General features: G+C 37.9%; 1 protein-coding gene and 1 long non-coding RNA gene across 3 annotated transcripts in view; both read left to right on the top strand.

Annotated features, from left to right (window-relative positions):
* Positions 1-7,185: 7,185 nt before the first annotated feature.
* On the top strand, positions 7,186-11,568 carry LOC132015219 (uncharacterized). The gene is made up of 3 exons (XR_009403592.1): positions 7,186-7,264; positions 8,185-8,233; positions 11,468-11,568. It is a non-coding gene; the product is annotated as an uncharacterized LOC132015219 (long non-coding RNA).
* A 793-nt stretch (positions 11,569-12,361) lies between these two features.
* DNAJC12 (DnaJ heat shock protein family (Hsp40) member C12) overlaps positions 12,362-20,145 on the top strand; it is a 35,911-nt gene continuing 28,127 nt past the window's right edge. The window contains exon 1 of one of the 2 annotated variants that reach the window (XM_059395825.1): positions 12,362-12,612. In XM_059395825.1, coding sequence (XP_059251808.1) covers positions 12,535-12,612 — 78 coding nt within the window. In that variant the 5' untranslated portion in view covers positions 12,362-12,534. The remainder of the gene's footprint in view (positions 12,613-20,145) is intronic. The other variant, XM_059395824.1, reaches the window with a different exon arrangement.

Below are 20,145 nucleotides of genomic sequence, written 5' to 3'. Positions count from 1 at the left end.
AAGGGATAGCTAAAGGGTATAGGTTTTGGGGCTGGCTTAGTCAGTGGAGCATGCAACTCTTGATCTCAGGGTCATGAATTTGAACCCCACCGTGGGCATAGAGCTTGCTAAAAAAAATATATATATATATATATATATATATATATATATTTACACACACACACACATATATATAGGTTTCTAGTTGAGGTGATGCAAATGTTCTAAAATTGACTATGGTGATGGTTGTGAATATGCTAAATACATACTTTTTAAAAAAGATTTTATTTGAGATATAAATAGTGAGAGACAGAGAGTGCATGCACACAAATGGGGGTGGGGAGGTAAGGGCAGGGGGAGAGAGAGAAACAGGCTCCCCACCGAGCAGGGAACCTAATATGAATATGCTAAATATACTTTAGATAGGTGAAGTATATGATATGTGAAATGTACATCAATAAAGCTCTTTTTAAAACACGAAAAGGTATTCAACTTCATTCATAATTAAAGAAATGAGAATCAAAACAATGGTGAGCAACCATTTTTCATTCATCAGACTGGCAAACATTTTTAAGTCAATAGGTATCATGGGCGAGAGTGGGAGGTTAGTGCTCCTGCACATTGTTGGTGGGAGTATAAATTGAGGCAATCTTCCTAGAAGGAGGTTGGATAAGATCATTCATGATTCAGTATACACACACCTTTTGATTCAGTCATCCCACTTCCAGGGATTTATTCTGCAATACATTTATTGAGAATTAAAATAATTATCACAATACTGATTACAACTGAAAAATTATTAAAAATTGAAAGTCCATCCATAGAATACTAAGTAAATTATATTATAAATTCATATAAATTACGGGTTTATGCATGGTTAAATGAATGAAGGTATAGAATATACTATTTTGTGTGAAAAGGGAAGAAAATAAGAATAAGAATATATATGTATTTGCATAAAGAAGGATACACAGTACATGAATATAAACTATTATCTGGTTAAATGGGAACTAAGTAGATGGTAGCTAGATTACCATCTACTTAGTGAGACTAAGAATACCTTTTTATATTGTTCTATTTTTGAGCCATATGAATATCTAACCTAAAAAAATCATTAAAATTAATAATATAACTGAAAGAATAAAGTAAAAAATAAAAGTAAACAAAGAAAAAGTAAAATACAATTTATACAAGATACACTAAGTGAAAAAACAAGTTGCAGAATAGTATGGATAACACTTTCTTATTTATTCAGCTAACAGATACTTTTAAGTCCCTAATATATGTCCTAGAATCTAAGGATATAGAAATAAACAGGCAGAGCCAAGGATCTGGCTATCATAAAGTTTACATTTTAGTAGGAAGTAGGTATGCAAGCACATAAATAAACAAAGGTAAAAGATACTGACATGGGTTGGGGTATAGTTGTTTGTTGGATGACACAAAAAGCCCGAGGAAGTGACAAATGTGCTGACACCTGAATGAGGAGGATGTGGGAAAAGAGTGGTGTAGGAAAATAATGTAGTGAGTGCAAAGGTCCTGAGGCTGGGACAATTCAATGAGTTTGAAAATCTGGAATACAGGCTGCATTACAGGGAAAGTGGTAGGGGATGAAATCAGAGTAGTAGTCAGGGGACAAATAATGGGTTTAAATAAAAGAATAATACATGTGTTTACACATCAACTGCAAATACTTGAAGAACACACAAGAACCTTAACATTATTAAGTGGCTGTTTTGTAGATGGGTATTGGAGACTCTTTAAACTTTCTACCTTCAAGAGAAGTCTGGATTTATTAAAGTATTTAAACATGCATAAAATAAGAAAATATGCTTCACGCACAAAAAAGGGTTGTTTTTTAATGTAGAATATTGAGTAGGAATCTAGGAAAGTGAATATGGTCCCTAGAAGCTCGATGATTCCTTTGGTTCTGGTCCCTCTAGTGGCCATTATGGGGTAGTGCTGGTGCCTGTGTCCAAGAACAAGCAACCCATGGTGAGAGCTTAAAAAAACCACAACTTATTTATTTATTTATTTATTCACTCATTTTTTTAAAAGAACTTTTTTTTTTAAAAAAGGTTTTATGTGTTTATTTGTCAGAGACACAGCTAGAGAGGGAAGACAAGCAGAGGGAGTATGAGAGGGAGAAGCATGCTTCCCACTGAGCACAGATCCTGATGTGGGGCTCGATTCCAGGACTCTGGGACCATGACCTGAATCGAAGGCCCACCCTTAATGACTGAGCCACCCAGGTGCCCCAAGAGAGCTAAAAAATCTTTAATGGAACTCTGACACACTCAGAAGTTTAAATTCTTGAAATTGTTTAATCCTTGCCAAATGGTGGGTGAAGAAAACCCTCAAATTGCTACAGTGATTGTTACAATCACCTATTTACATCATGAAGCAGGGGGCAGCAAAATCTTCAGATTTTAAAATTAAAACATTATGAAAATGTTGCAGTTCAGGAAGCTGCCCTGCAATTTTATGACTTAACTACCCAGGCCCTGGTCACTATCTCTTCTGAACCTTTGCTCAGACCTATACTGTCTTGTCTTCTCTCCATCTGGATAAGTTACGTCTCTCTCCCATCTTTGGACAGCTCACCTCTTCTGCACAACTTCCCCAACCCTTAAGTTCTTCCTGACCAGGATAAAAATAGCTGACATTTAGGGAGCTGTCACTGGGTACCAGACACCATGTTAAATCATGTTACCTTGTTCAGTCCTCAAATCAACCCAGTGAGGTACTTGCTATTATCGCTACTCTTATACAAATGGAGAAGGGCAACCTATGGCATAGGCCCCTACAGTAGGATCAAGGCTGGTAAATGGTAGCTTGGAATTGAATCCCTAACTAGACCACACACATTTAACCAGTTACCTGTACTTGATTATATGGCTTTTAAAAAATTTATTTATTTATTTATTTGTGGGTGCAAGGCAAGATTTATTAAATGCACTCTCCCGCGAAGTTTCAGGGCTCAGAAGAAGAGGAGCCAGGAAAGTTGCGCCGGGAGGAGGTGGGCACCCTCGGGCACCCATTCCTCCGGAAAGGGGAGTGGGGGAAGTTGCACAGGGAGGGATATGGCTTCTTTTTTAAAAAATCTTTTTGTTATTTGTTTATTTTTTGAATATATGGCTTCTTATCTAGATAGATATTGCATATATATTTTAATCAGTGTAGATCATGGATCATAAACTCAGGTGTGTATAGGGACTAGGATGTGAGTGCAGAGAACTTGATATTACATTCTGTATTTTCTTAAAGGAATATGTCCTCTTGTTTTTCTTGAAACATAGGGCCTTTTTGCTCTGTCTTTGGATAAAACTAGGGATCAAGAAATATTTCACTTTTAACTCTATGATAAAAATGTAAGTGATAATGCCTGACAACTGATACTTGGCCTCAGTGTCAGAGAACAGCAGGGAATCAGGAGACCGTGACATGACTGTGACATGACAGCACAGACCCCATCTAAATGGTTCCACTTTGGTTCCAGGCAAATGTTGCCACTAGGAATGGCAAGTGAACCCCAACAGATATGCCAATGTTTCAAAAGGAAATAGAAGCCTGGAATATTATGTAAGTTTTCCCAACTTTAAAATGTTGGCAACTAATTCATATCTAGGAACATGGCTTGGTAGGCCTGATTTGATCTGTGCATCACAAGTTCAATCTTATCTCTTATTGTCATGCAAGTTCCTTGTGAGGAACCACTAAACAGATTCCTTTAGCTCTCTCACAGTGCTGGGTGCATACCACTTACTCAGAGAATTTGTGCTGAGCCACAAAGCTGCTCATGAGTATTTCTCTATATTTAGATTTCAGTTCCTTTTGGCAAATGTTCTGTGAAAGCTTGGGCTTTCACAGAATCATATAGTATCTGTCAATTTACCACAAAATCAAATGGATTCTCTGAATTTGCCAAAGAGGATGGGGACCAAGACATAGAAAATATTAATGAAAATTTCTTGTTTTGGGGGGATACCTGGGGGGCTCAGTTGGTGAAGTGTCTGTATCATCCCACATTGGGTTCCCTGCTTAGAGTGGAGTCAGCTTCTCCCCCGCCCCGCGTCATATCCTCTCTCATTTTCTCACCCTCAAGTAAATAAAATCTTAAAAATAAATAAATAAATAAAATTTCTTGTTTTTGAGATACTGGTCTGGCTCAGTCAGTAGAACATGCAACTCTTAAACTTGGAAGTTGTGAGTTCGACCCCACTTTGGGTTAGAGATTACTTAAAAAAATAAATAAAAATATAAAAAAACAGTAAGTTTCTTTTTTTTTTTTTAAAGATTTTATTTATTTATTTGACAGAGAGAAATCACAAGTAGATGGAGAGGCAGGCAGAGAGAGAGAGAGAGAGAGGGAAGCAGGCTCCCTGCTGAGCAGAGAGCCCAATGCGGGACTCAATCCCAGGACCCTGAGATCATGACCTGAGCCGAAGGCAGCGGCTTAACCCACTGAGCCACCCAGGCGCCCCAAGTTTCTTGTTTTTATTCCACTAATTTGTCTGAGTGATAATAATCAAATCAATGTCCTCAGTCTCAGTTATACCTTGATGCACATTAGAATTGCTGGGAAAAACTTTTTTTACAAAATACTCATGCCACATCCATAGAGACTCTTTTTTTTTTTTTTTTTTAAGATTTTATTTATTTGACAGAGAGACAGCTAGAGAGGGAACATAAGCAGGGGGAGTGGGAGAGGGAGAAGCAGGCTTCCTGCTAAGCAGAGAGCCCTACACAGGACTTGGTCTTAGGACCCCAGGATCATGACCTGAACCCAAGGCAGACACTTAACTGACTGAGCCACTCAGGCACCCTGAGACTCCTTTTTTTTTTTTTTTTTAAAGATTTTATTTATTTATTTGACAGAGAGAGATCACAGTAGGAGAGAGGAAGGGAAGAGATCACAGAGAGAGGAAGGGAAGCAAGCCCCCTGCTGAGCAGAGAGCCCGATGTGGGACTCGATCCTAGGACCCTGAGATCATGACCTGAGCGGCTTAACCCACTGAGCCACCCAGGCGCCCCCTGAGACTCCTTTTTAATTAGTCTATAGGATGGGCCTTGCATTGGTGTGTGTGTGTGTGCGTGTGTGTGTGTGTGTATTCACCAAGTGATTTTAATATGTAGCTGCACTAGAGATTACTTGTCTAGGTTCTGGGAGTCAGGACTCATAGGACCAGAGAATCACAGATCTTACTGCCAGGAGTTATCTCATGAATGATTTGGTCCAGTTTTACACCCTCAAGTCATTATTTTCTTAAAATTACCATCATATCTGATTTGATTACCGTATTACTGATATACTCCACTGCAATTCTATTTGAGAAGGGAGTGTGAAGCTGAAATGTCAGGGACTTATTTATTTAAAAGATTTTTAATTTGTTTTTTAATTTCTAAAGTTTTTTTTTTTTTTTTTTTTGATAGAGAGCGCACAAGCAGGGGGAGCAGCAGGCAGAGGGAGAGGGAGAAGCAGACTTCCCACTAAGCAGGGAGCCCAATTTATGTTCAATCCCAGGACCCTGGGATCATGACCTGAGCTAGGCCAACACTTAACCAACTATGCCACCCAGGTGCCCCAAAATATTTTTTATTTTTAAGTAATCTCTATACCCAATGCAGGGCTAAAATTCACAACCCCGAGATCGAAAGTTGCATGCTTCACTGACTGAGCCGGCCAGGCACCCCCTGTCAGGAACATATTTAATATTTGCTTCCCAAACATAATCAAGTGACTATTTAAGGAATTTCATTGTTTAAAATAAATGGTTCTAGTAGTAGACACAAACAAGTAAGTTGGTGGCTTCTTTGTTTACCAACAAATGGCATATTAACCGCTTTTTTATGATCATTAAAATGAGTAATTTTTTAAAAATTAGAAATACACACACACTCCACACACTTAATAAAAGTTCCAAAGGTATAAAAGTATAAAGTTTACCTACCATTCCTATACTTGGGCCTTCTAGTCCCCTCTCTGAAGGCAAGTACTCATGGGTTTCTTGTGTATCTTGCCAGGGACATTATTACTATACTTCAAATAGCTTTTTTTTTTTTTTTTTTTGCCTTGAGATAGGAATTTTTAGTCACTGTTCTTTTCGACAAATCTTTTAATTAAACTGCTGGAGAGTAAAGGTGCTAAGGTATCAATAGCCTTTAAAGAATCTTTCACCGGGTGTCTGGGTAGCTCAGTGGGTTGGGCCTCTGCCTTCGGCTTGGTCATGGTCTCAGGGTCCTGGGATTGATCCCAGCATCGGGCTCTCTGCTCAGCAGGGAGCTTGCTTCCCTTCCTCTGTCTCCATCTGCCTCTCTGCCTACTTGTGATCTCTGTCAAATAAATAAATAAAAAATCTTAAAAAAAAAAAAAAAAAGAATCTTTCACAAATTCTACTCTAATGTCTGACTTAGCAGCAAGACTTTTTGACACCCTGTGTGGGTCTCAAAATGCTGTTCTGCTCTTGCAGCCAGGGAGGGATTTTATTAGCTTGTTTTACAAACTGATGACAGTCACACACGTGGAGACTAAGGTCCTGGCAGGCTCCGTTTTCTTTGCATGGGTCTCCTGCTGGACCAGAGCAGTAGCGTCTGAGGAGCAGGCGTTGGGAGCTAGGAGCTAGGTCAGAGATGGAGGCCTTTTCATCACATCGCGCAAGTGGTGTCCGCATGATCCCAGTCTGAGCAGGGGGCGGGGGCCCGCGTTGCGGGAAATCAGGACGATCGGTTGAAGGCAGTTTCTGCAACTATTGGGTTTGGCGCCTTGAAAGCTCGGGATGCGAAAAGCTGCAAGGGAAAAGTGCCGATTTTGTCTATCACGACAGAAATTTAGCGCCAGACTTGAAGGAAAAGAGAGGGAGGACAGCAGCCAGTCCGAGAACGACCCTGGGGGCTGCGCAGAGCCCACCTGTAGGCTGCCTAATTTTTTTTCTCGCTCGGCGCTTCTGAAGCTTGTTAGTCTTCAACGTCTAGCTCGTCTCCTTTTTGTTTCCACCTTGAGCTGTTTTTCTCCTTCTCCCTTAAAGACTACCACACTTGATGAGAAGGGGGAAAATTAAAAAAAAAGCCAAACCCAGTAACACCTAAACCAAAAACACTTCCGGTGGGTGGTTCCTGGACGCGACGTAATTGGGACTTCCCGCCATGCCTCGTTCATGCTAATCTCGCGATGCCTGGTGGGAGTTGTAGTCCCGGGGTGGGAACCCGCTCCGGCCCGGGGGGACTGGGGCTTTTTTTCTGATCTGGATTGGCCTGGGCTTGGACGTCTAACTCCGCGACTCTTGAGGTGCAAAGAATTTTAACTCATAAAAAGTTCTACATGATTCCTATTATATATATTTTGCAGTATGTATTTTTTCAAGTTTTTTTTTTTCAACGACCATATGTAAATAAGACGAATGGTAGTTGCCCCTTGACTCGATACAAACAGTTCAGAAAGGCATAGATTGAAACTAAAAGCCTCTCTTCTGTGCCTGCCCAGCTCCCTCCCTAAGAAGAAAAACACCAGCCTTTTAAGGAAATAATTATAGGCGCAAATGTACATATTATTTTAAAAGTACACAAAAGTGTTAGTGCTAGGGCGCCTGGGTGGCTCAGTGGGTTAAGTCTCTGCCTTTGGCTTAGGTCATGACGTCAGGGTCCTGGGATTGAGCCCCACATCAGGCTCTCTGCTCAGCGAGGAGCCTGCTTCATCCATGCCCCCGCCCCGCCTCCTTGTGATGTCTGTCTGTCAAATAAATAAATAAAATCTTTAAAAAAGTGATAGTGCTATAATACTTTTTTTCCTAGTGCTATATACTCTTTTTTTCTTTTTTAAAGATTTTATTTATTTGTTTGACAGAGATCACATGTAGGCAGAGAGGCAGGCAGAGAGAGAGGCGGAAGCAGGCTCCCAGCTGAGCAGAGAGCCTGCTGTGGGGCTCCATCCCAGGACCCTGGAATCATGACCTGAGCCAAAGGCAGAGGCTTAACCCACTGAGCCACACAGGTGCCCCAGTGCTATAATACTCTTATCAAACTACCTTTTTCATTTGATAATCCATCTTAGAGATCTTTTCATACTTGCGGAGAAAGAGCTATCTTACTCTCTTTTTAATGACTGTATAGTAGTTTCTTCCACAAATATCATAATTTAGTCATCTGCTATCTTCTCTGTTGCAGTGAGGGACTTTTTGGTTGTTTCTGATTTTTCTTTTTCTGTTGCAGAGAATGTTGAAATGATCGCCTTGAACATATTTTGGTGTAAATCCACCGGGTAAACTCACAGAGACAAAACTGCCCAGTTAAGGAGATAATAACTTTATAAAAATTAATGAATACTACCAAATTGTGCCAATTTACAGTCTTATCCAAAAATGTATAAAGGTGTTTATTTCCCCACTTCTGCTCTAGTGTTGGTATTATCAAACTTAAGAAATTCCACTTCTCTGAAAGATGAACAATTTGTTTTCTTTTGATTAGCAGTTTCATAGTAAAAAATGAGGTTGCATGCCTATGTGTTTTGACCATCTATATTTCTGAAAGTAGCCATGTTGTCTGCCTAATTTTCTACAGGGTTGTTAATTTTTTTCTTACTGATTTGTCTGTACTTTTTGTAAATTAAAGAAGTTGGTCTTTTGTCTATTATGGGAATTATGAAAATGTTCTCTTTGTACATTATACCTTCTGATTTTGATTTTTTTTTTTTTTTTTTTTTGCCACACAAATGCACTTAATATTGATATACTCATGGGGGCCCTGGGTGGCTCAGTTGGCAAAAGTCCTCAGACTCTTGATCCCAGCTTGGGTATTGATCTCATGGTCTAAGGACAAGCCCCACATTGGGCTCCATGCTGGTTGTGGAGCCTATTTAAAAAGAAAATTATATACTCATGATTATTAATTTTTTCTATGGCTTCTGAGTAATTTGGTTATATGTAATTTATTTTGGCACAAGGAGGAATGGTTCTAACTTTATCATTTATCATTTATAAATAGTAGCCAGAGGACCCAACGTGATTTTTGTTACATTTATTGAGGAAAAAAGCCCCAATGAACATTAAAAATATACCCTTCAATGAGATGCCACAGCAGGTTTGGAAGTTTATTTTGGGGGAAGAATAGAAATAAATAAGTGGCACACCAACTTTTCTCAAAGCATCTGTTTGTCTTGTATTATTGCCTTTTCTGAATAATACCCCATAAAGGCTGCATCTATTTATTAAATACGTAATGAGGGGTGGCTGGGTGGCTCAAGGTCCTGGGATTGAGCTCTGAGTCGGGCTCTCTGCTCGGCGGGGAGTCTGCTTCCCCCTCTCTCTCTGCCTGCATGTGATCTCCCTCTGTCAAATAAATAAAATCTTAAAAAAAAAAAAGAATAAAAGATAGATGCCTTCTTCTTATAAACTCACAATACATTTTTCATAATATATGATTTGAAACATGTAGGTTAAAGTAAATCTTAAAAGTTAAATATTGTGAAGTCGTTTGATCATTTTGTATATTAGCAAATAATGAAAGTGTTACATTTAGGCATTTGATTAATTTATATATAATATATATACTCTAATTGCATGTTATATATACATATATGGACCCAAACTTATTTTTATCATTTTGGATTGTCATTTGGTGAAATTTAGGGTTGGTTTTTGTTCAGGCCTATGGTATATGATATATTCTATACAGTATATGGCATATTCTTGCCATTTTTCTATTTTTGATCACAACTTTAGTGTAGATAAAGCAATGCAATACTTTACCCTTAAAAGAAGTTCTGAAGTATTAAAAAAAAAAAAAAAGAAGTTCTGAAGTATAAACATCATTTAGGAACAAAAAACAGGGTTTGGCGTTGTTTACCTTGCATTATGATTCTTGTAACTTACCAATCAGAAAAGATAGTAGCTGAGACACCTGTGAGAGGGGAAGCCCTGTGATGGGTGCATTCATTTTATTCTTCTTTGTCAACTGTACAGCACAGTGTTAGCTTCCCAGGATGAGTAAACTGGTTAATTACACAGCAGCACTAGGATGTACAACAAACCAAACTAAACCAAACAAAGAATAAACCTTCCGAGTTATCATCTCTATTAAGGCCATAAATAGCTGTGTGCTGTTTGTCATTTTGCAGTTTTTACTGACTTGTTTTTTATTGCTCCTTTTTTTTATTACAAGAATAATACCTGTTTATCTTAGCAAATGTAGATGAGTAAAAAGAATAAAATGTAAACCACTTGTGACCCTATTATCTAGTGATAACTGGTCTGTTTTGGTATATATGCATTTTCATATTTTGTAAATACACATAACATATATTTATAAAACTAGCATTGTACCATATATATTTTTAAAATTTTACATGTTTTTAGGTTTTAAATTGAGATATAACTTTGACCCAGTGACATGTACAGTCTTCATGCTCAGTGAATTTTGACATAGTACATACTGGTTTCTAACTGTTTTTTCACGAAAAATTAGATGGTGAACATCACTCAGGCATTATTGATGTTTCTACATCATTTTGTTTTTTATTTTATTTTATTTTTTTAAGATTTTATATATTTATTTGACAGACAGAGATCACAAGTAGGCAAAGAGGCAGGAAGAGAGAGAGGAGGGGAAGCTCTCTTGCTGAGCAGAGAGCCGGATGTGGGGCTCGATCCCAGGACCCTGAGATCACGATCTGAGTCGAAGGCAGAGGCTTTAACCCACTGAGCCACCCAGGTGCCCCCATTTTGTTTTTTAAAGAATTTTATTTATTTATTTGACAGAGAGAGGGAGGGAGAGAGAGAGAGCGTGCCCACATGCTTGCACAAGTGGGGGAGGGGGAGGGAGAAGCAAACTCACTGCTGAGTAGGGATCCTAATGCGGATCCTAGGATCCAGGATCCTAGGATCATGACCTGAGCTGAAGGCAGACACATAAATGACTGAGCCACCCAGGTGCCGCTATACTGCATTTTATTTTTTCCTGTGTCAAACACTCGGGCTGCTTCTACCTTTTCGCTGTTGTGAATAACGATGTTATGAACATGGGTGTACAAATACCTGTTCAAGTCCTTGCTTTCTGTTCTTTTGGGTCTATCCCTAGAAGTGGAATTGTTGGATCATATGGTAATTCTATATTTAATTTTTTGAGGACTTGCCACCCTATTTTCCATAGCAGCAACTTCCCATGATTTTAAGGCCATTTGTCAGTTCTTCTGGTCAGTATTTTGTGATACCCAAGTAGGCCTCCGAATACCCCAAGGGATGTAAATTCCCCAGAACAAAAATAACTACACTTTTTAAAAACAAATTCCATACAGAAACGTAGTAAGAGAGGATATATAATGAAGACTTTGTAAAAATGGTGCTTCGGCATTTTATTTATTTTCCGAAATAAACCTTAAAGAAGATGTATATAGGTGAGCTCAAATAAACCATTTCTTTTTTTAGGTGATAATGTTTAAAGGGGTAAGGTGGTTAAAATGTTGCATCTGTGACCATTCACCTTCTTCTCTAAATCCTAGACCTGATCTGCAAATCATCCTAGGGCCAGATCGAGCTGAAACAAGTTCCCTAAACCCACCTTGGGCCGGACGCATGAGCCTGGAGAGAGCTCAGGAGGAAGGCTACAGTGAGACAAACCTCGTCAGCATACAGTTCTTCTCTCCCTGTCCTGTTTTATTTCCTGCAGAATATAAATCACTATTTTAATTGATCTTGTTTGTCTGCATGTTTCTTGTCTGTCTCCCTCCATCAGAATGTAAGCTCCTGAAGAAGTGACTGGTGTGTCTGAGTGGCTCAGTTGGTTAAGCATCTGCCTTCAGACGCTGATGTCAGGGTCCTGGGATCGAGACTCTCAGTGAGGAGCCTGCTTCTCCCTCACCCTCTGCCTGATGCTCTCCCTGTCTGTGCTCTTTCTCTGTCAAATAAATAAAATCTTTTAAAAAAGTAAAAGAACTGACTGACTAACTTATCACATCTTTTCCCATAGTCACACTGGGCACAAATCACATTCTCAATAAATACTTGTTGAATGAATAAATTACCAAGTGATTGAAAATTTGCTCTCCTAGTCTATTTCCTTTTACTCCCAAACTATTTAAAAGATTATGAAATATTTTAAACACTCAAAAAATGCCCCCTAATCAGATTTAACAATTCTAGGAGTTTGATTATATTGCTTCAAATTTTCTTCTATCAAAACAAAAGGAAAAAAGATAAAAATACATAGGGAATGGAGAAATGGGTAATTTGGGGAGTACGTAAAAATAGTCAGTCTTTGTCAACCCATAAAATGAATGGTTCAAGTGCATTACTTACTGTAAACTCAAACTACAGATCCCAGGCAGCTTTGCAGCAAACAGCTCGGCACGTGGCCTATTCTTTTCTCTTCCACAAACAGCCAATGAAAGGTAGAGTTTACAAAGGTCTAGGGTGACATCTGGTGTACTGACTGTGACCAGCCTTAAATCTCATTATTGCCATTTGGAACGTGCGGCTGAAAACAAGATCTAAAAAGGCTTTTCCGATTAATTCACAGCTTATTCTGTCTCTTGTTTCAGAGGGAAAAGAAGCTGATTTAGTAATTGAAATGGATGCAATACTAAATTACAGTTCAGAAGACACTGAAGATTTCTACATGCTGCTGGGATGTGATGAACTGTCTTCGGTAAGACTGTGGATAATGCTCTTCTTTTTCAAGTTTTTATTTAAGGTGGTAACTTTGAACTTTTAGTCAAATTGCCTTAAAACCTAATCTTATATTCTTTTAAAGCACATTTGACTTAGAGAAAGTTAAGGATTTAAATCTTGGGTCCTTAGTGGGGTAGTGTCCTTTTGTGATTTTTAGAGGTTTCTGACCAAATTTGTGTATTCTGGCACATGGCCATAGACTCTATTTCAAATACACTAAAAATATGTATTTGAAATTTTATTGTAATGCTCTTGGCAGTGTTTAACAGAATACCTAAGTTGTATCTTCATTATGGTAATTTATACTAAAATTTAGATGAAATGTAATTTTCTAGTAATTAGTGTTTTTAAAATGTTTTATTAAAATATGTACTTTTACACGAGCAGTTAAATTATATAAACCAAGAAACATTCTTTTATATTAACATTATAAATCATGTGTGAGAAATTACTTAAAAGGGTGGCTTCTGAAACAAAATATGTGAAAAGCTCTGTAGTTATTCACTGGATCTATAATAAAATAATATTTTTAAAGGACATAAAAAATGTTTTGAAGGCAGTAAAAGTTTTTTAAATTATGGAAAACTCATTTATAATTCTATTTCCCAGGAATAATGCTATTAATATGTGATTTATTAATCTTTAGTCTTTTTCTTATGTATATTTTTGGAGATATGTTTGGGAAGATACTATATATTTACTTGTTGATTCCTGCTTTTTACCCACTCAGGGATTTCTCCATATTATTGAACACTCTTCATACATATTTTAATGTTGCACATTTCATTTTATTGTTGTATCACAATTGATTGTTCCCTTATTGTTAAATATTTCATTTATTCCTAGTTTTTCAATGTTTTAAATACCATTGAGATGAATAGGAAGTACCTTTCAACATATTATTAAATATATTATATTTTATATAATAATTATTTAAAAATTTTTGCTAAAATATAGCTATTAATATCAAAATATTTTAAGGCAAAATTCTTTTCTATTTATCTTTGTTTCATAAGGCTGGAGTTTAGTAATAAAATATGCTTAATTTTGTTTGGAAAATAAAATGTGATGTTGGACTAAAGGATTAAAATCTCTATCTTCATCACACTGAGGGAGTTACCTTATGTATCTTGTAGTTAAACACACACACACACACACACACATGCACACACCAGGTTATAATACTCCTTTAGCTGTATATTTCTTCTTTAGGGTAATATGTCACTCTTGTTTACTTTAGTGGTGGTTTACTTAATAGCTATTGAGAAAGCTTATTGACATTTTTACCACCTGTGTTATGAGTTATGCTATTGCCAAATAGTTTTTGAAGGAGCTTTTTAAAATCAAAGGAACATAATTTAACTTGATAAGCTTCACAAATTGGATTTAAAGAAATATTGTTATTCTAAGTTATGAAGTAAAGGTGATTATATCCCCATAATAAATATCTACACCCTTTTAGTCAGTCTTTTGTAGGTATGTTATTGTTTCCTCAGTCTACAAAGAAGGAAAAGGAAGATAAGTTTTGAATAGACTGAAAAAAATGATCCTATTGTTTATTTATAATGTTTATGACAGTCTCTTTCATCATGGCTAGCAAGTTTGTTACCAGTTATAGTCAAACTTCCCTGTATGTACTGTAGCATATATTAAAAGGAGAATAAAAGCATTGTCTTGCCATTCCTTCTTTACTGATTCTGCAAATGACATACCATGTTTAGATTACAATCATTTATCTAAAATGATCTGTCACAATTTTGTCAATTCTTTTTATATGTATCTTTCCCCTGTTTTCATATATATCTTTCCCATTAAAAATATTTAATTTTTCTTATTTGTAAGTAATCTCCACACCCAGTGTGGGGCTTGAACTCACAACCCCAAGATCAAGACTCACATGCTCTACTGACTGAGCCAGCCAGGCACCTCTGAAAATATTTTAATTCCATTTTTTGAGTATTAAGTGTGACGTTTCTTTTAGTTGATTTGTAGTGGATGGATTTCTTTTACTTTAGATATTCCTTGATATGATACTTTAAAAAGTTGACCAGAACTATTCATACTCAAAAGCAATTTACCAATTATCATTTCAAAGCAACTTATGCAACTTATATTTTGATTCTATTTATAACAACTGTGTTGACACACACACATATAATTCTTTTGCTTTAGTATATAATTCTTAAAATTTAAAGCTTCCATTGAAAATTAATGAAATGACATATATAAACCCTGGGACGATTTCCACAGTGTTGAGTGGAAAACAACATACCCTCATTTCAAAAACATTTACTGAAGGTTGATTCCAAGTTAGCTTTTTTGCCTTGAATCAGATTTTACACAAAAGACACATGTTATGAAATCTTCTAAAGTCCTTATTAATATACACACCACTAGTGTGTAAGGCATCCTCTGTGGTTTATACCTTACTTGATTTTTTGATATTTGGTTACCATTTCAGTAGTATTGATAAGAAGACATCCTGATTTCAAGATTTCACAGACTTGAAAATTGAGCATAAACTTGATAGAAAAATGGAGACACCTATTTTTTTCTTACCATTTACTAGCTATGTGATCTTGGGAAATGGTTTAGCTTTTCTCTGCCTTTGTTTCCTAATCTTCAAATGGAGATAATAATAGTACCCACCTCATAGAGTTGTTGTGGGGATTAAATGAGACATGATAAATAAAGTCCTTAGAATAGTGCCTGGCACATTGTGGGTGTGGGCGTGGGTATGAGCATTGCTTTGGCCTCGCAGTAATACTCTACACTTGGAACTTTGTAAGTTAGACTACTCCATAATTGACATTTTAAAAAATGTTTTATTTTGAAAAAGTTTTTCCTTTTTAAAAAAAATTTTTGAGGGACGCCTGGGTGGCTCAGTTGGTTAAGCAGCTGCCTTCGGCTCAGGTCATGATCCCAGCGTCCTGGGATCGAGTCCCGCATCGGGCTCCTTGCTCAGCAGGGAGCCTGCTTCTCCCTCTGCCTACCATTCTGTCCGCCTGTACTCGCTCTCTCTCCCTCTCTCTCTCTGACAAATAAATAAATAAAAAAAAAAAATTTTTTTTGAGTAAGTTCTATGCCCAATATGGGACTTGAACTTAGGACCCCAAGATCAAGAGTCATATGCTCTACCAACTGAGCTAGTCAGCCAAAATGATCTCTTTTTAAAAATTTTTTTTATTTTTAAGTAATATTTACACACAATGTGGGAGAGTCCCACATTCCACTGACTGAACCAGCCAGGCACCCTCCAAAATGACTTTTTCTTTTTAAAAAATTTTTTTTTAAAGATTTTATTTATTTGTCAGGGAGAGAGAGAGAGAGCACAAGCAGGGGGGAGCAGCAGACAGAGGGAGAAGCAGGCTCCCTGCTGAGCAGGGAAGCAGATGTGGGCTTTAATCCCAGGGTATGGGGTTTGATCCCAGGACTGTGGGATCATGACCAGAGCCAAAAGTAGATGCTTAACTGACTGAGCCACCCAGTCATGCCCTAAAGATATTATTTCTTTATTTGAGAGAGAGAGAGAGAGAGAGAGAGAGAGAAGGAGAGAACACAAGGAGGAGTAGGGGAAAGGCAGTGGGAGAGTGAGACGCAGACTCCCCACTGAGCAGGGAGCTGGATATGGGGCTCCCTCCCTCCCAGGACCCCAAGATCACCACCTGAGCTGAAGGCACTTAACCAACTGAGACACCCAGGCATCCTCCCATCCCCCAAATGATTTTTAATACTCTTTAAGAACAGTTTTAGATTCATAGCAAAATTGAGGGGAAGGTATAGAGCTTTCCCCTATACTTTCTTCCCTCCCTTCATGCATAGATGCCCCTCTCCACTTGTTATCAATATCTCCACTAGAATAGTTCACTTGTTACAATGATGAACCTACATTGACACGTTGCTATCATCCAAAGTCCAGTTTGTATTATGGTCCACCCTTGGGTTTGTACATTCTATAGGTTTTTTTTTTTTTTAAAGATTTTATTTATTTATTTGACAGAGAGAGATCACAAGTAGGCAGAGAGGCAGGCAGAGAGAGAGGAGGAAGCAGGCTCCCCGCCGAGCAGAGAGCCTGATGTGGGACTCGATCCCAGGACCCTGAGATCACGACCCGAGCTGAAGGCAGCGGCCTAACCCACTGAGCCACCCAGGCGCCCCTGTACATTCTATAAGTTTGGACAACGTATAATACCATTTATCTTACAGAGTAGTTTCACTGCTCTAACAGTCCTCTGTGCTCCACATATTTGAATAATTTTTGATTTACAGAAAAGTTGCAAAAATAACATAGAATTTCTATATACACTGAATCTGGCTTCCCTTGGTGTAAACATTATATTTACAATTATTGTGCACAGTAAAATTATGCAAATCAGAAAATTAACATTGGTACAAAAGTATTAACTTAACCAGGGACCAACAGGCTTTTTTTTTTTTTTTTTTTTTTTAAAGAATGGACAGACAGTCAGGAATGGAGTGAAGAAAGAAGGGCACTTAGGACACAAATTTTTTTTCAAGTTTTTTTTTTTCCCCCCAAAGATTTTATTTATTTATTTGCCGGAGAAAGAGAAAGAAAGAGGGGGTGGGCAGCAAAAGCAGGGGGAGTGGCAGGCAGAGCAGGCAGAGGGAGAAGCAGGTTACCTGCTAAGCAGGAACCTGGGATCAGGACCTGAGCTGAAGGCAGCTCTTAACCAACTGAGCCACCCACGATACAAAATTTAAGGATTCACTCTCACGGTCATGCAAGTGCAGAAACCTAAGAGAGAGAGAGAGCACCTCCTTAAACCTAAGCATCCTGCTTGTCTCACCCTGGTGCTGTCCCTGAGATAGCAAACATTTTACTTTATTTTATTTTATTTTATTTTATTATTTTTGAAAAGTAGGCTCCATGCCCAGTGTGGAGCCCAATGTAGGGCTTGAACTCATGACCTCGAGATCAAGACTTGAGCAGAGATCAAGAGAATGATACTCAACTGACTGAGCCACCCAGACACCTGAGCCACCCAGACACCTCCCCCCTCTTTTGAGCTAGCAAATATTTTAGAGACTTATGGTCTCTGTCACAGCTACTCAGCTTTGCCAGTGCAAGAAAGTAGCCATGGGTAATATGTGAAATGAATGACTATGGCTATCTTCCAATAAAACTGTATTTAAATAACAGGTGACAGGCCAAATTTGGCCTTTGGGCCAGAGTTAGTCAACTGCTAATCTAAGGATAGTTCCCATTCTAATTTCATCAGTTTTTCTACTAATGGCTTTTTTTCTTCCAAGATCCAAGCCAAAATTCTTTATTACAGTCAGTTGTCTTGTTCCCTTGGTTTCCTCCACAGTGACAGTTTCTCATACCTTTCTTATCTTTCATGACCTCGACATTTTGAAAAGTAATGTTATTTTGTAGAATGTCTCTCAATTTTGTTTTGTTTTAGATTTTCTCTTTATTAGACTGAGATTATGTGTTTTTGGAAAGAACACTGCTGAAGCCATATTATACTTTTTTCAGTGTATCACATCAGGACTACATGATGCTGTTATGCCTTATTGACCTGAACACATGGTTAAGGTGGTATCTGTCAGTTTTTTTCTACCAGGATCTTGCATTGTAGAGGCACTGGTTCCCCTTTTGTAATTAAAAAATATTTTTGGTGATGATTTTTTGAGACTATAGTGTGTCTCTCAGGCTTTTAGCATTGTTTGCTGGATTTTTTAAAAAAGATTTTATTTATTTATTTGAGAAAGAGAGAACAAGAGAGCACAAGCAGGGGGAACAGCAGACAGAGAGGGAGCAGGGAGCCCGATGTGGGATTCGATTCCAGAACCCCAGGATCATGACCCAAGCGGAAGGCAGATGCCCAGCTATGTGAGCCACTCAGGTGCCCCTTGTGGATCTTCCCTGTAACAATTACTTACCACTATGGTGTTTGCCTATGGTGACTTTCTATTTTCCTCATTCATTTTACATTTATTACTAAGAATTCTTCCATAAAGAAAAGTTATCCTTTTCCCCATATTTATTTATCAGCTGTTTTTGTCCCTATGAATTAATAGTTATTGAATTTTTCTGGATTATAACACAATACTACCATTATATATTTTGTGGCTCAAATTGTTTCTCTGGCTTACGTTTTAATTGTCATTTGATTAGAATGATGTAGGATCATCTCATAGGATTTATTTCAGGGATATCATTAATATTTGGAGTTTTATGGGAAAAATCCAGTGTCACATAAGTGAACTGAAATGATGGATACTAATTAACTCACTTATTAAAATGAGCCTTCTCTTTTCTATAGCATATCAATTCCCATCACTAGAATCAATTCATTCTTTTAATGACTAAATCACAATTGCCAGAAGCTCCTCTTATGCTATAATCATATTATTGAAAGAACTTCTGTCAGTCAATAATCAAGTATTTATTCAACACTTGGCATCTTGCCAGTACTGGAAGTGATGGGGGTAAAACAAAACAAAACGAAAAGGTGAGAAATAGTGCACGTGTGTAAGACACTTGGCAGCCAGCCGAGGAGGCAAAGCTAATACAAAGGAAACAATTTGAGAAAAAATAAATACTGTGCTGTGTGGTACTATTTATAAGTGCAACAGGAATTAAAGGAAGACTACCTGAAAAAATTTTGGAGAAGAGATGAGGGTTGAAGTGATCTTCCTAGGTCAAAATTTAGACACATGGTGGGAGAGATGGAGGGCATTTGTGTGGCCAGGGAAATGTGGAGAAGATCCATTCAAGCGGGAATCAGATTAGTGCCTATTGCACAATACTTAGAGTATTTCCTGACACAGATCCAAAGATTGTGCTAATATGCTATGGAAAAGGTACATTTTTTAAGTTTTGAAACTTCATTTCTAAAACTAATCTATTTTCTTCTTTTTTAAATTTTTTATTTTTTTAAAGATTTTATTTATTTATTTGACAGATCACATGCAGGCAGAGAGGCAGGCAGAGAGAGAGAGAACGAGAGGAGGAAGCAGGCTGCCCGCGGAGCAGAGAGCTTGACGCTTGACGCGGGACTGGATCCCAGGACTCTAAGATCATGATCTGAGCCGAAGGCAGCGGCTTAACCCACTGAGCCACCCAGGCGTCCCAAAACTAATCTATTTTCAATAAAGAAATGTGCAGTAGGAAGACAATGGAGAAAAATGTTAACCTAATGCTTAAAATCTGGGAGTATGCCATATGCATGTGTGCACATGCGCTGTATTTATGTTTTTTTAAAAGATCTATTTATTTATTTTAGAGAGAGAGGAAGGGAGGAAGGGCAGAGGGAGAAGGAGAGAGAAAAAACTCAAGCAGACTACATGCTGCGCATGGACCCCGAGGTGGGGCTTGATCTCATCACCCCAAGATCATGACCTGAGCAGAAACCAAGAGTCATACACTTAACTGACTGAACCACCCAGGTGCCCCTATTTATGTGTTATGTAAGTTCACGCACATATGTGTAAATATATTTTAAAAGATTTATTTACTTGAGAGAGAGAGAGAGGAAGAGGG

The sequence above is a fragment of the Mustela nigripes genome, chromosome 4 (assembly GCF_022355385.1).
Source record: "Mustela nigripes isolate SB6536 chromosome 4, MUSNIG.SB6536, whole genome shotgun sequence".
Lineage (NCBI taxonomy): Eukaryota > Metazoa > Chordata > Mammalia > Carnivora > Mustelidae > Mustela > Mustela nigripes.
Note: the sequence above shows the minus strand (reverse complement) of the source record. Positions and strands in the feature narration are given on the sequence as shown.